The sequence below is a fragment of the Pocillopora damicornis genome, chromosome 5 (genome assembly GCF_964200805.1).
Source record: "Pocillopora damicornis chromosome 5, jaPocDami1.2, whole genome shotgun sequence".
Classification (NCBI taxonomy): domain Eukaryota; kingdom Metazoa; phylum Cnidaria; class Anthozoa; order Scleractinia; family Pocilloporidae; genus Pocillopora; species Pocillopora damicornis.
Window position 1 is genome coordinate 3,780,098 of NC_142674.1, and position 14,306 is coordinate 3,794,403.

Consider the following 14,306-nt stretch of genomic DNA (forward strand, 5'->3'; position numbering starts at 1 on the left):
TAATCAAACCTTCAAATTTTAATTGACAGGTAGGTTTTGGTAAAAGAAATCCAATTGGCTTGGGTAATCCTAAAGCCTACGATGAAAAATACTTTTCTCGACATTTATTCGAATACAAACACACATCAGCATAGTCTGTCAATATCGGCATGGACTTGGAAGTCTTTATTAGCTAGCTGGTGGTATTTTTCGCCTTATGAGAGCGGCCAGTATTGATCTCACATGGGAGCGATATGGTCATACTGTCTGTGGGCTCTTGGTTTTGGCGTTCGGCACTGCTGTTTGCTCCACCTTCAGAGCTTAATTCGATAGCATTTGAAGTCTCTCCAGCGACACTCATAACAGCAGAACTGACAAAATGGTCATCTGCAGGGTCTGCTCCTTCTTGGTTTGGATGCAATGCAACATTTGTAACAGCGTCTGAAACAAACACAAGTACCTCCTGTTTGTGATGCAATTGACAATCTCTTACCGAGAAAAGTTTCACGATTCAAGATAAGTTTGCTTTCTTTGTCAACTCCACGCTGAGATGCCATTTCTTATCGTGGACATTTTCAGGAGTTTTACTGTGAGGATTTGAAAGTATCTGGGACAGCAGTTATTGCCTGATAAAGCTTTTGCGGGTGATGAATCTTTGCATTACAACTATTGGTGGAACTGCTTATGTAAGTTTATGGATTGTTTAAATCTGGGGTATAATCAACTTGTACTACGTCTTTCATGTTACTTGATTAATCAACAGGTTTAGACTTTGTTGCTTTTAAAAAGTACAGGTACATTTGATCAGCATCTTTGCTCAATTCAAATAATAACAGATAATGCTAGATCCATTTTACCTTGAGCCGAGTTTACGACAGATTTTTCGGAATAATCAGTGTAGGAAACTCTGGGATTACTCTTTATCTCCACATTATCTGTACCATGAGACAAGGATTCCATTTCCATCTCAGAATCATCTCTGTTTGTGAATAAAGATCCACCCTCCGCCTGTCGTTCTGTTCCTGTCTGATGTCGTTGACTTTCGGCTTCGGTCGCGATTGAATCACGAGAATCATTCTTATCTAGTGATAAGGAACAACATGGTTAGCTAGAAACCTTATCAAAAGATACTGCATGGTCTTCAAAATGAATTTTAGATGTATAACGATATATAATTAATCAAAATGAACAACAGCTATGTTGAAATGATTCTGAAAGCCTGAGTGATAGCATAACAACAAAGTGGGAGTAGAATTGGTATGGCAAAAATCTCGAATAGAAACCCTCAAAAATTACCTAAAGTAATTTGCCCTATGTCTCCATGTTCTGAATCTTCTAGTTCACCACCATTTGCATTAGCGTCAGCGGGTGATGGCAGTAGTGATGCTTCATCATCTGCTTCGTAGTCATTCTGATTATCATCACCATCTGGAGAATTCACCAGTTGGGCAGCATCGGTACCTGATGTGAATAAATAAAACATCAATTATAGTCTGCTAAAACCTAATTCTTGCCACACTTCTATAGCCAATAAAAAAATTTCAAAAAATTCCTGACAATAGGGTTACATGTATTTCATGATCTCCTGGTTTGGAACTGGCTAGGATCGAGTATAGGTACTCCAAAACCCGCCCTTAAAAAGACTCTTAAAGGATCTGCTGATGGTCAGTATAGCCGTCCTCACTGTTTGCAATAAACCTCTACTGCAGGAGATATGCTGTGCTACATACCCGTATCTTAAGATCAAAGTGAAAACTTACAAGGTAGACAAACTTTCTTCTCCACAGCATGCTTAAGCTCTATCCAATTAACGGTTTCACAGCTGTCTTCACTGCAAACTTCCTTTGATAGCCTGTAAGAATGACAAAATGATGTACCGTGTACTTTCTTATTGAGTTCTATTGCATATTCTTGCAACTTCTGTGCGACATTTCAGATACATTGGATCATCTTAGACAAACTACACGTATAACGTATGGGTGGAGAAAGATACTGTAAAAAGTTCACTGGAAAAAAACACGGGGACACAGCGGCCTTAATCTTTCGATCTGGAGTTCATTGTAAAGATTATAATGTTGTCCAAGTTTATTTTACCTTAGCATATAAAGGTCGTTGACTTCCCTAACCTAAACCCTAACCCTAATGTCAGCATTATTTTCTGAGTGGCATTAAGGCTCTAAATAACCAGGGAAAGAATTGTAAAATTATTACCTTTCATTCACATCCTCGAGGAAGTCTCCTAAAATGATATGTCCATTTGCTCTAGCAACATCTTCGGGTAATGTAGAACTTTTCCTGTAGTAATTAAATACTACTTTTCCAGCTGACGTGTTAAAGACCATTTCGAGAAATTCACGGCCATTTATTTCAGCAGCTTTGTAAACAAGTAGTGTAAGGATTTTTTCCGGTAGAGCGTAACCCCTCTTAGTCATATTCGATACTCCTGGTGAAATAAACACATGCAATGCATGGTTATATAAGAAATGTACTTTAAAGAGATTGACTGTCGTGAGTTCTCTAAACTAGTCCAGCTCAAATTAATGAGCGACCAGTGTAATCCCTTTTGTCACTCAATTCAAAATTACTCTTAGTTCACAAAACATTCACGGTAGAAAGCGCACTTTTCTTGTGTCAGTCGGTAAGAGTATAAATTGAGTAGTTTGATAAATCTCAGAATGTTGCCAAGAGGCTACGGAATATACTCCTACTGTATACGAGAATACTAAACTATTTGTGAATTCCACGAGAAAGTCAATGTCGTAAAATACGGTAATTAAGTATTAACAACTGAGTTGATAACGTAAATTGAACAACGCAAGGAGTTTCAAAGCTGAAATTTTGAGCGTTAGCCCTTCGTCAGAGCGAATGGAGGAATTGTGAGTAGTGTGTCTTGTATGTCGTAAAATAGTCAGCTCTAATTTTTGGTTCTCTACAAATGTAATTGACAAGATTTCTCCAAACAAAAGAGACCTGTTTAGCGAGGTTAAAAAATTATTTTCCAATTGTCCTAAAAGAGAATTCTTTTCAACCCAATAACAGTACTTTCGACTGGCCAATATCATCCTGGGGGCTCCCGATTCATGTGGGATTCAACTGCATCTCAGTTATGAATCCTTTAGTTTAAGAAGATCCCTAATGCGATTACGTATGTTAAGACTGCCTGCCAGCCCTTTTAGGGGAGCATGGCAATGTATCTTTTAATAGAATCCATCCCTTCGTGAATTAAGGACTAGCAACGATTATCATGATACCACAAAACTTGAAAGATATACCACCATACTAAGACGAGGGTATCCATTACTTATCAAAATTTTCAATCGAATTCGTGACAGTAGAAATAGAAATAAAAGTTACGCATGATTCCTTGCATATTTATAAACTAACTATATACCTGTTCCTCCTGCACCACAAGGGGTTGCCTCTTGAATACCACTGCCACTTGATTCAATACTTCCAAGAACATTCTTTAACACATTGAAAATCATAGACTGGCCCAGCTTAACTTCCGAGAGCTCTCCAAGTATGACTTGATCATTTTTCTTGGTAAATTCGAAAAAGGTAAAACCAATTGAGTTTCCATTTGAACCCTCATACTCCACAGTTACCTTCACTTTTCCAACCACATGAGATGCTGACGAAAATGAAAGGCAGCCAGGTGTCAGTAGATTTAATATCGTAAGTAGATTAACTATCTACTACAGTTAAGTGATATTTCACTGTCTCGTCATTATTTCGTACTATTTATTTTGAAAGGCGGGCCGGTTAGAAACAAGTTTTGAATGAAGAAAAACTTCCTTGATGTCGACAAGCCTGAGTTATTTCTCTTCTGCAGATATGTATTTACACATATATATCTGACAGCTGAGCATGTTATTCCAATTCACTGTATGTACACACTCGAACTTTACATATAGATAAACAAATGTTTACTTACTTATATTTCCAGTGAGGGTTGCATTACCGGTTTGTATGTCCAAAGGTACAGCACCAATACCCTCAAAGTTGGCCTTAAATTGTAACTTTCTGTAATTCCTAGGCAACTTTAGTGTCAAAGTGATGCAGAAGGGTATATTTTCCTAGGAGTTTTTATTACAAACAAAGCAATCTTTTATTCAATTTAAAGAAATATTTACAAATAATACTCATAGTTTCGTAAAGGGTAAATTGATAGTAAATACATTACTTCCTCTTCAAAGCATATGGTTGTGTAAGTAGAGAAAAATCAAAGGGAAGTTATTCTAATAATTCAAGCTTACACATCCAGAGTATGGTTTAAATGCGCAACGCAATATCACAATAAATACAGGCGGAGATGACATCTAGAAGGCATGATATATAATATACAGCTGCAAGTCTAAGCTCATCTATTGAACCAGAAGCACTAGAAGCACGGCAAAAAAAAAAGGAATCCAATAAAAATATGATGCAAATGCTGCTCAGACCGGTACGAGTAAAAATAAAATGTAGAACCTCAGAAACTTATAATCAGCTAATAATATCCAGTGTTGGTTTATAGTATCATACAGGTAAATAGTTTTTTTTGTGCGCGTTGATTTGCCAGATCGTAAGTTTTGGTTTCTGTGTGATTTACTAAGACAGTTATCCATCTCAGTGTCAGTGAAAGTGGTGGATATTTACCTGGCTGCTTCGCAGCTAATGGTAAATATCCACCACTATTCACCTCCACTTCTTGGGTTAATTGTTAGTTAAACTTAACCAAAACCTCCACACAAGGCTTACCAGCACAACATAGACAAAGTTACAAAAAATAAGTCTAAATTAATAGCAAATTAGTTACACTGTTCCAAGCAAATCCCTGAGTTCAAAGCAAAGTATTACAATCAAATCAACAATGGATTACCAGTATGGGTCCGGATGAAGGAATTATTTCTTTGACCACTGCAACAATTAAGACACGGAAATTAAAAAGTAAATCTCCATAACAATTTTACACCATCTGTACAGTTAATGGGTGGAGTGAACAAAAAAGGCATCATGTCTGTTTGTTTGGACTTACAATTTTAAAGGAAAGAACCAATCAGAAATTTAATTGAAGAAAACATAAAAAAAACCTTTTGTCGATTTCAAAACTTGAACAGAGTAGCTTGTTCTGTCTTAAATCCATGAGGCAACAGACCAATTGTTAGAGAAGAACCCTTAAAATTCAAGTGAGCTTAGTTGTACATGCTTCAACAAAAATGGACAAGCATGGCCCCAGTGCTTTATGAGATATTACGTAATAAATTGGTTATAGTAGCTGTATCTTGCTCAAGCAGCACATGGGATTATGACCAGTACAGCCCTTGCACTCCATTAGCTAGAGTTAATTTTGGTAGATAATTACTCATCAAGAAGTACAAACTGTCAAAAAAAACCCTCTTACTCCCCATTATTTTTCAGTTTTGTGGAACAGCCACTATGTTTATTGAATAATTTGTTTTCTCCTCAGCTTTACCCCTAGGTGTGAGAGAGACTTAGAGACTTAGCCTTTCACCTTTGAGTTACTTAGCTACTATCAGAACATCAGCACCTTTTTTTTATGTTGTGGAAAACATGTGATAACTGTTCATATAATGTTCATCTTCGATCTCTGGTTGACATCATATTTTCATCTATTTAACCATACCTTTGTTGTAAATTTTCAATCCAACTCTTACCTCCGCTGGTATTATCTGGTATTAATATCTGGTATTCAAACGGTATCTCCTCCAAAGCGGATTCACCATCCTCAGATGAACTAAATATCTGTTTAAAGAAAAGAGATTAATTTTTTATACTGAGTTTTTTCCTAGTTAACTTAGTTAGTTCACTATTCAAGTTTGAGTAGTAATGCAGTAGCACAAAAGGCTATACCATGCCCAAAATAGGAATCATTTTTCTAGTTTTTTTGTTTAGGATGGATGATTAAGATACTGTAAAAATTAAGCTGATTTGATCAGACTTATTTATTTTGCTTTTTTATTCTTGTATTGTTCTTGCCCATTATAAGCCCAAGAACTTTATCTTTCTTTTATCTGTTTATCTACATCTGTGCTGAAGAATTATTCATTAATGAAATAATCAGTTAAGAAGAAGATAAGTTGATAAGATAAGATGAGTTGTCCGTACCAAGTATTACGGTACTAACATACATGCGCACTAAAAAAATTAAGAATGACCCTGGAGTTGGAATTGCCTTTTTTTCCCGTAGAAGATAGGACATTTCAGGTCCATATATCAATTGTGCCATTATGAGGCATGAGGGTGTAAGCAACAAATCTCCAACTCGATCTCTCTTACACGATCAAATTTGGTACAAATCTCAATAAAAATCTGAATACTCTCAAAAATGAGTTCACTTAATTTGGAAACAAAATTAAAGAAATTGCATGGTCATTCTTGGGATAAATATGAAATTACTGCAAGTCTTAAAGATTGATTGTGAAAGCTCTTATGAAAATGTAAATTGCTGAAAACTGCCACGCTGTTAACCTCTATCCACCCAGATGCTCTAAATGAACATGAATTGATCAGGCTTTAAGTTCCTGAGAATGAAGACCAGACTAAGGATGCAGTTGTAGGAAATTGTTTTGGCACATTTTCTCGTACAATTTTGTTTGCTGAGCAGACATTTAGAAGTCAAACATAAACTTATCCCTTGCAACCTACCCCCATGTGAAAGTCTAATACTTTCCCTCCAAATGTGCATTCACCAGTACCTAATTTTGTCTCCCTTAATCCCTGAGCTGAGGGTGTCATTCAAAAGGGAGCTTTCATAATTTATATGTTAAGTCACCTTTAGGTGGATGATACTTACCTCAGGAAGAGTGCTAGTATCTATGGGATGAAAAGAATTATCTGTGTCGATACATTTTTAAAATAAATAATTAATGCTACAGTAATATTTACGAAGCAAAATAACCAAACAATCAAACGTTATCACTTAATGATGAAGATCAGGACAAACACATGCATTGACTCTAAAACTTGCAAGTAATAAATTCATTGCAAATATATCAAGCACATATGTATGTACATCCTGAAAATCCCATTAAATTATATTTTGCTCTTTATCAAAATCACACAATTCATCGTATGACTAAAATGGCCAATATGAGAGCAATGTTATTTAGAAACAACGATGGAATCTGATGTGTACTGAACTGAAAGGTTGTAGTGAGCTGGTCCATAAGAAGCTGTGTGGCACCTGGACTACTCTGTTGAATTTTCTCAGAGCATGGATTCCTATTGTGGACTTAAACTTAAAATATGATAGAAATGGGAAAATGACCAGGTCACATTTTTTGATGCACATACGTATAGTAAACGTTTTCACAAATTTATAATCCTTTTTTTGGTAATCCAATGTTCCTTCATGTGTATACTCATCCTTAGTTAAGGTTTAAACAAGCCAAGCCTTATTTGTAATATAACACTTATTGACTGGTCTGTCTAGGCAGAAAAATATTTCACTCTGGGTCAGATGGTTGTACCTAACTGCTTTCCTTCCTAAAGTCATGACCTTAACCCACATATTTTCCTTCCAGCTCTCCCACTTTGTCAAAGGACATTGTACATGACCAATTACCCTACCTTCTGACTGATCAGCAGAGTTACTAGCTATAGCCACACCCACGTCATTGTTCCTGGTTGAACTCAATCCAGAGTCTGACTACACAATTGAGAAGAGATTAAATTCAGAAATCAATAAAGAAAAACCATTTCAACTTGCACATTTTTAACTCTTGAAGTATAAAACCTGAGAAAAAGGTAGTGTAGTTTGCAGCCTTAATTACTGAATTTATAAATCAGGGGGCTGCAGCTTTTTGATGGACAGAATAAGTTATAAGCAAATTACCCTTGAGACCTAAGACTGCAGCTTACTCAGGCTGCTTGAAACTAAACATGTTCTTTAGGGAGAAGTGCATGTTTAGAAACAGATGGGCTTTCAATGAGAGGAACTGACCAGTAATCTATAGTAGAGTGAGGGAGCCACACCCCGTAAAATTTAGTTGTCCTTAAGCTAGTTTAATTTATGACTGAAGAAGGCAGAGGGGCCCACAAAAGATAATTTAGGATATCCAAAATTGCCCCCAAGTCACTGCTATCAAAATGAAGGTTTTTGACAAAAGAAAGTGGAACCATAACTCATCCAAAAATAGCCAAATGCCAAAGATAAAATACCTCATGTGAGATGGGTGGTGGATCTGCAGTTGCAGCTGTTTGTTTGGAGGGATCATTGTGTAATATCTCTATATGGATAATAAATAAAGAAATGTATTAGTTTAAAACACAACTGTCAATGCTCTTGATGTTCTTTCAGAACTTGTCCTTATTGCTATGAAGAGCAGTTATACTTTTCCAGTATTTCAGCACTTGGTTTTCAAAAACTTCTTCTTGTAGTTCTATCCAAGCAGCTCATTAATGGCATAGATCGAGTACCCTAAAGTATTCCTCATGACCGTTAAAAAAATCCTCTTCACCTCAAACTTTGTTGCTTAAGAGACAATTATAACTACATGTAAAAAACAAAAGTTTGGATCAATAAGTGCAGCCATTTCATAGCACACTTTTTCGAAAATATATTTCCTGTGTTTTCAATTGTGTAATGCTCTAGCATATTTTGCTTGTTCAATTTATAATTGCCACCATCTTGTAAAATGGTGTAATAGTGGAATAATCATAAATTATTATTACAATCATTTTGTAGTCTAACTACACATGTATATGTATTTGATCTTACCCATAGGTTCATCTGTGGGTGTCTGCAGTTGTGGAGAACAATCTGGTCTTTCAAAGACTGATTCAGAAGTTTCCTGGTCAGGGTGAAAACAGATATTCTTCATTAAATTCTGGGACAAAAGAGATGAACTAAAAAATCTGTGCAAATACCAAAAAGGCCATTTTACAATTGAATACTTAGTTGCAAGCCTTTGATTTGGAGTGAGGCTGATGGTGACCTTGTTGTGATAGCAACTAGAGTCCTAGTTAGCATGACAACTAGGCAATTTACATTTGAGAAGCAGCAAGGTTTGTATCATAACAAGGTCACCCTTAGCCTAACTCTTGTTAAAGGCTTGGCAACCAAGCACAGAACTGTTAAATGGACTATTATGACTTTTAAGTGGCCTCAATAGTTTACCTCTCATTAGAACTGGTAACTTTCAAATTCAAAAACACCAGCAACTCTCAGCCTTTTCACAAAATTCCAAGATATCTCCCAAAACAATGTTGTATAAGAATGTTTTCTGGAATCACTAAGAAAAAATTATCCTTCTGATGGCTAACATTTCTGGTGTAGTTGTCACATTTATATAGGGAGGACTGCACCATTAAATTAGAACTAAAAGTTTTATTTTGAAATAAATATGATTGGGCAGAACCTGTCAGGAACTAGCACCCCAAGCAGGGAGAGTACCTGACTACCCCTTGCTGCTTAAGGCTTTAATGCTCCTGGCTTGAGAGCTGACTTTTAAGCTATAATTCCAATGTACCAATAAAAGAGATCCCATAATTTTATCATGTGAAATAACTTATTGAATTACCTTGAAAATCTATACATATGCACAGCTATAGAGCAAAGCATTTTTTTTAATTCAAACCTCAAAAAGTACATAAAGGACACGATTCCCCCTGACAAGCCTGTTAATCTTGCTTCCATCCCATACTTTTCCTTGGCTGTTGTGGAACTCCAGTCTTGTTCCTTTATCTGCAGCTGTGGCACAGCTTAATCTAAAAATTTGTGGTTACAATGAATTGGAAAAAAAATTTAAAACAGGAAAAAAAACATCAATTATACAATAGTGGGTTGAAGCATAAACAGAGCACCACTGCATCAGTTTAGGCTGCTATGGATATTGAACTGCTAGACTTAAAGTTGAGCATTAATAGTATTAATGAACAATCCTTAAAACATAGGCATGCTGTGCATGCAAGAGTTATTTTTGTTGGATTGGCAGGTTAAGGTGGGACAATTTGTGTAACTGATGTTTTTGTTTTTGCAAAAAAGAGTATAATTCAAATTTTAAAAAAAACACAACTATCATTATTACTTAAGGTGTAATTTGACTGTTTTTTGCTCCGCTTTGTAACATTTGACGTGGTCTATGGTTTTAACTGAAATAACCTTAATTTTCAGAGATCATACAGAATACATCATAGATTCCGAAAATAACATCAGAATTGTGCTGATGGTTATAGAATTTCCAGAATTAACCTTATATAATGGAAACAGTACATAATTGAGATTTTGCATACACTGCTTAACATTTTTACCAGAGTGTGTCTCAACATGAAGAAAAAAAAAAGGGCTTTTTCAAAAGAAAATATATTCTTGCCCTTTGTCATCTTATCATGTCCAAATTCAGCAGAAAAAAATTGACGCACTATGACGAAAAGTTTCGCAAATGTTAGCAGTTTCTTTACCCCAAATTTGGCAGTTCCATTGGATAAATCTACTTTGAGATTTTAGGATAAATATCTGTCTCAGGTCAGAAATGATAGCCCATGAGCAATAAATTTTGTGGCTAACTTGAAAAATGCCGTTGTCCTTCTCATAATTTTGCGTCAAAATAAAGGCAGCCATATGTTGTTTATACATGTGAAAAACTGTTTGTCTATCATTTTAAAGTATAAATGGATTTCCCCATAGTCATGTTTGGAAGGACTAAAATAATCCATAAGAATTGCCAACAAATCTATTCCTCCCTTATCACTTTAATTTTTCGCTGTATGGGTCCTTCATTCCCTTAACTCCCGTGTGTGAACAAAATAAAATTTCTCCTGACAGTATCGTCATCAATACAATATCAACCACACATGTGATAAGAATAAGCAAAAATATTACTCTAAGGGGATTATTAGTTGATCCAATACCAATTTTATACATACCCCATTCCCGCCTCAACCGTTAAGCTGCATAAATAACTGACAATCCATTACAATTTACCTTCCATTATTTCCTAAAATCGGGAAACGATGGCGGAGCTCTTCGTCCACATTCTTTTCTGTCATATTCCATGTGAGCTTGATGCCCGTTTTATATTGCTCTTTTTCGGGCCTCTTTAATTGAGTCATTTCTTTGGCTTTCGGCATGTAGACTTTACCGTGATTTTCGTGCACATCACGGCGCAATAACACCATAACATTTTTCAAGTTTGATTCTGTCTCTGGTTCTGTAGAGCTAGAGTTATCACTCATGTGCCTTTCAGGATCTGACTCGTTGCTACTTGATACATCTTCTCCACTTCGAGAGCGCTCCATCTTAGAACTGCAAATTAAAATAAAAGAAGTTCAAAAACCTATGAAAACCTTTAAAGTTCAAACTTGCATAATTTCAACTTCTTCACAACAAGCAATGAAGAAATCTTAAACTTTCTACAGTGTAGAAATCAAACCCATATTAACACTTCGTAAGAACAATTTGTGAAGAAATCTTAATTTTTGAGTGAGGAGATAACATACTAATCAACTTCCTTGCAACAAAGTTCTCAGTGAAGACACCACTTACGGAATCGCGCCCATTGAAAAGCGTCGCCCGAGAAAAGTGGGGTACCCATGATGCTTTGCGGGCGCAATGACCTAGGAATGAGGTTGCAAACGCTCACCGCCAACTTCGGTCGCTTTAGATCTGAATTGACAAATTCCCAAACGGGAGTTGTAAAATTTCGCTTTGCGTCCGTTTAGAGACAATGGAGATACAATTGGAGCAATTAGCATTGTTTCAAAGTGACGAAATGCTCTTTTCGTCGGTAAAGAGCGAGGGCCGCGTTTGCATATCAAAATAGCGTGAAGTGTTCATCCGTAAGCTTATGAGCGTGAGCGTGCACCTACGTGGAGCGGGAATCTACAACGTATACTTAAGCTTTTCGAAAAGTAATTAGACTACCGACGTGTTATCTGAAACTGACGGCAATAACGGGCCAAAAAGGAAGGTAAAATTCCGCACAGCCCCACACTACATTATACGTTCAGTTCTTGGATAGAGTGACAAAAACAATACTTTACCATTGGGAAAACAGATTTGTTTTATGATAGTATGGGGCAGTACGGAAATTTTACTAAAAGGAATATTTCTGTGATGTTTTGCTTTCTTGGCGAAGTTGATGGTCGAACCTCGCAAATCTGCCGAATTTGAGTCTTAACACAAATTGAAAACCCGGCATTTGAAAGGTAATTTAATTTTACATCTGACCGATTTTTAAACAATATAACCTAATCAAGATAACGCCACTAATTACGTCTATTCTTCTTCGATGAAAAGCGCTACGTTTCGGTTGTCTGCACAAGAAACAATACTTTCGAACACTGCGTACACGGGGGATTACATGATTGACAGTCGGATTGACAGGCCTGCGTGAAGTTACGCATGCTCCCTTTCTCTTTTCTAGCTTATTTGCATTTTCCCGTGCGACGCTAATCTCTGCGTTTCACTGAAAAGATCGATCGATAAACGCAATCACAAAAAGACTAGATGGTTTTAAACAAAAACGCAGGCACAAAATAAGTCAGCCTCTTACTTCGTTGTCGTTTTGTTGCGTTCCATTGCTAGCGTCTAGCTCTCCGTTCGATGACATCAAAATTTCAAATTTATCAGTAAGCGTGTTAGTCAAGCTTAGAAACCTAAATTATGTTCTTTCCCATGAACTGACCATCCAAATAAATGTTATGTATAATTCCTAACATAAATATACACACACGCACGAGGAACAAACAACTAAGGACAGACAAACACTAAGTCAGCAAATTATAATGCGCGCGCAGTCATATTGATACGACGTTCGTGATCCATGATACAGCAACCACGTACTGATGGTATCGTGACGGTCCTAGTAAGCCCCCTCCTCTGTAGTGATTTTCTCCAGAGATTAACTTCGATCAATTAATAGTCACAGACAGATCGCAAGCAAAACTTGAACTGCCCTGGTGTTCACTCGCCAGTACAAATAGTGAGGCTTTTGGGGTGGTCGGGAGCTGGGGGAAAAGTGAGCTATTAAAAAACTTTGATACAAGGAGAAATCGTGCCGAAAATAAATGCATGCATGTGTACAACGAGTAATCCAGGAAAAAATACAGCACTGATCATGATGTAGCTGTAGATGATGAAAAAAAGAGTACAAGACAAAACAAAAAAAATAACAAAAAAGTCGAGCATAAGGTTTCCCGAAAAAATGAAATACAACTCATGTGTGAAAGATATGAAACTTGACGTTTTAGACAATTAAGTTCTCAATTTAATAACCAGCCTCTGAGAAATAATTTCCTTGGACAAAAAAATAGTCCTAGTATACTCACTTTGTTTCTCGCACGGGTTTCCTAATTTCTCGGAGAAAACTAATCTGACCGCCGCTAATGGAGAGTAAGGAGACGCGGTTTAGTTTCCAAGAGTCAATAGAAATAAGCAGACCGATTGATGTTTGCTCGCTGATACAACCTTTTTGACCTCTGCACAGGGTATGTATCAAAACATATTTGCATACTATTCTGCCACTCGAGCAAATTGAAAGATATGCGTAAACGGATCATATATAATATATATATCATATATCATCATATATATCATCATATCATATATCATCATATATATCATCATATCATATATATCATATATAAATAAATATATGACTTTCATATATTCTTAACCATTTAAACGGATCATTGTTGGATGATTGATACAACCTTCATGAATTCTGCTCATTCTGCTCTGGTGTGTATCAAATTGAAATTTGCACGCACGTTTACACACGTACAAATTGATACCACATTCTGCTAAGCAAGTTTTCATCGATTCTTATTTTGTTTCAGAAATGCGTGTACCGGTCGATGAATAAGTTTTCGAGATCGTAAATAGACCGCAGCAAATACAGGCTTTTATGAAACCGAAAAACTCCCTGGGCTATGTGTTCGATAAGTAAACTCCGGATACACCGTTTCGTAAAACAGAATTGAAGAGGCGAAATGCCCGACCGCCGGGTATGGTCTTAAATGGACTAAATGTCCGCCATTCAAAAGTGTTCCGCTGCTGAGCATTAAGCCACTGTATAGACATTATTTGGCATACTTAACAAGTCCAAAGGATGAGAGCTCTCGCGAAGATTATTTTGATAGTTCAGTTGTGTAGTTAAGTTAAGCTGAGTCAAACCCCCATGTATATTTGAAAAAAAAACCTAAATATTTAAATGAACTGTGTTCGAAGCAATTATCAGGCAGATTTTCAAAAACCATAGATCCCACTTACTTCTTTCTACCCTTGATCTAGTGCTCTTGAAGGAGCTGACTTCGTCCACTTCCTATCACACGCCCATAACTGCCAGACAAGTAATGAATTTCATCTGGCAGAATCTTGACAG

General features: G+C 36.5%; 1 protein-coding gene across 1 annotated transcript; it reads right to left on the reverse strand.

Moving 5' to 3' along the window:
• Positions 1-13,382, reverse strand: LOC149044762 (uncharacterized). The gene is made up of 16 exons (XM_089208261.1): positions 13,252-13,382; positions 10,907-11,227; positions 9,561-9,690; positions 8,702-8,774; positions 8,143-8,210; positions 7,552-7,630; positions 6,776-6,795; positions 5,637-5,724; positions 4,841-4,878; positions 3,914-4,055; positions 3,371-3,610; positions 2,191-2,422; positions 1,740-1,831; positions 1,276-1,440; positions 837-1,061; positions 1-420 (listed from the first exon to the last, which is right to left on the reverse strand). Exons 2-16 carry the CDS (start codon positions 11,218-11,220, stop codon positions 173-175), a joined length of 2,154 nt encoding a protein of 717 aa, XP_089064387.1. The 5' UTR covers positions 11,221-11,227; positions 13,252-13,382; the 3' UTR covers positions 1-172.
• Positions 13,383-14,306: the final 924 nt, after the last annotated feature.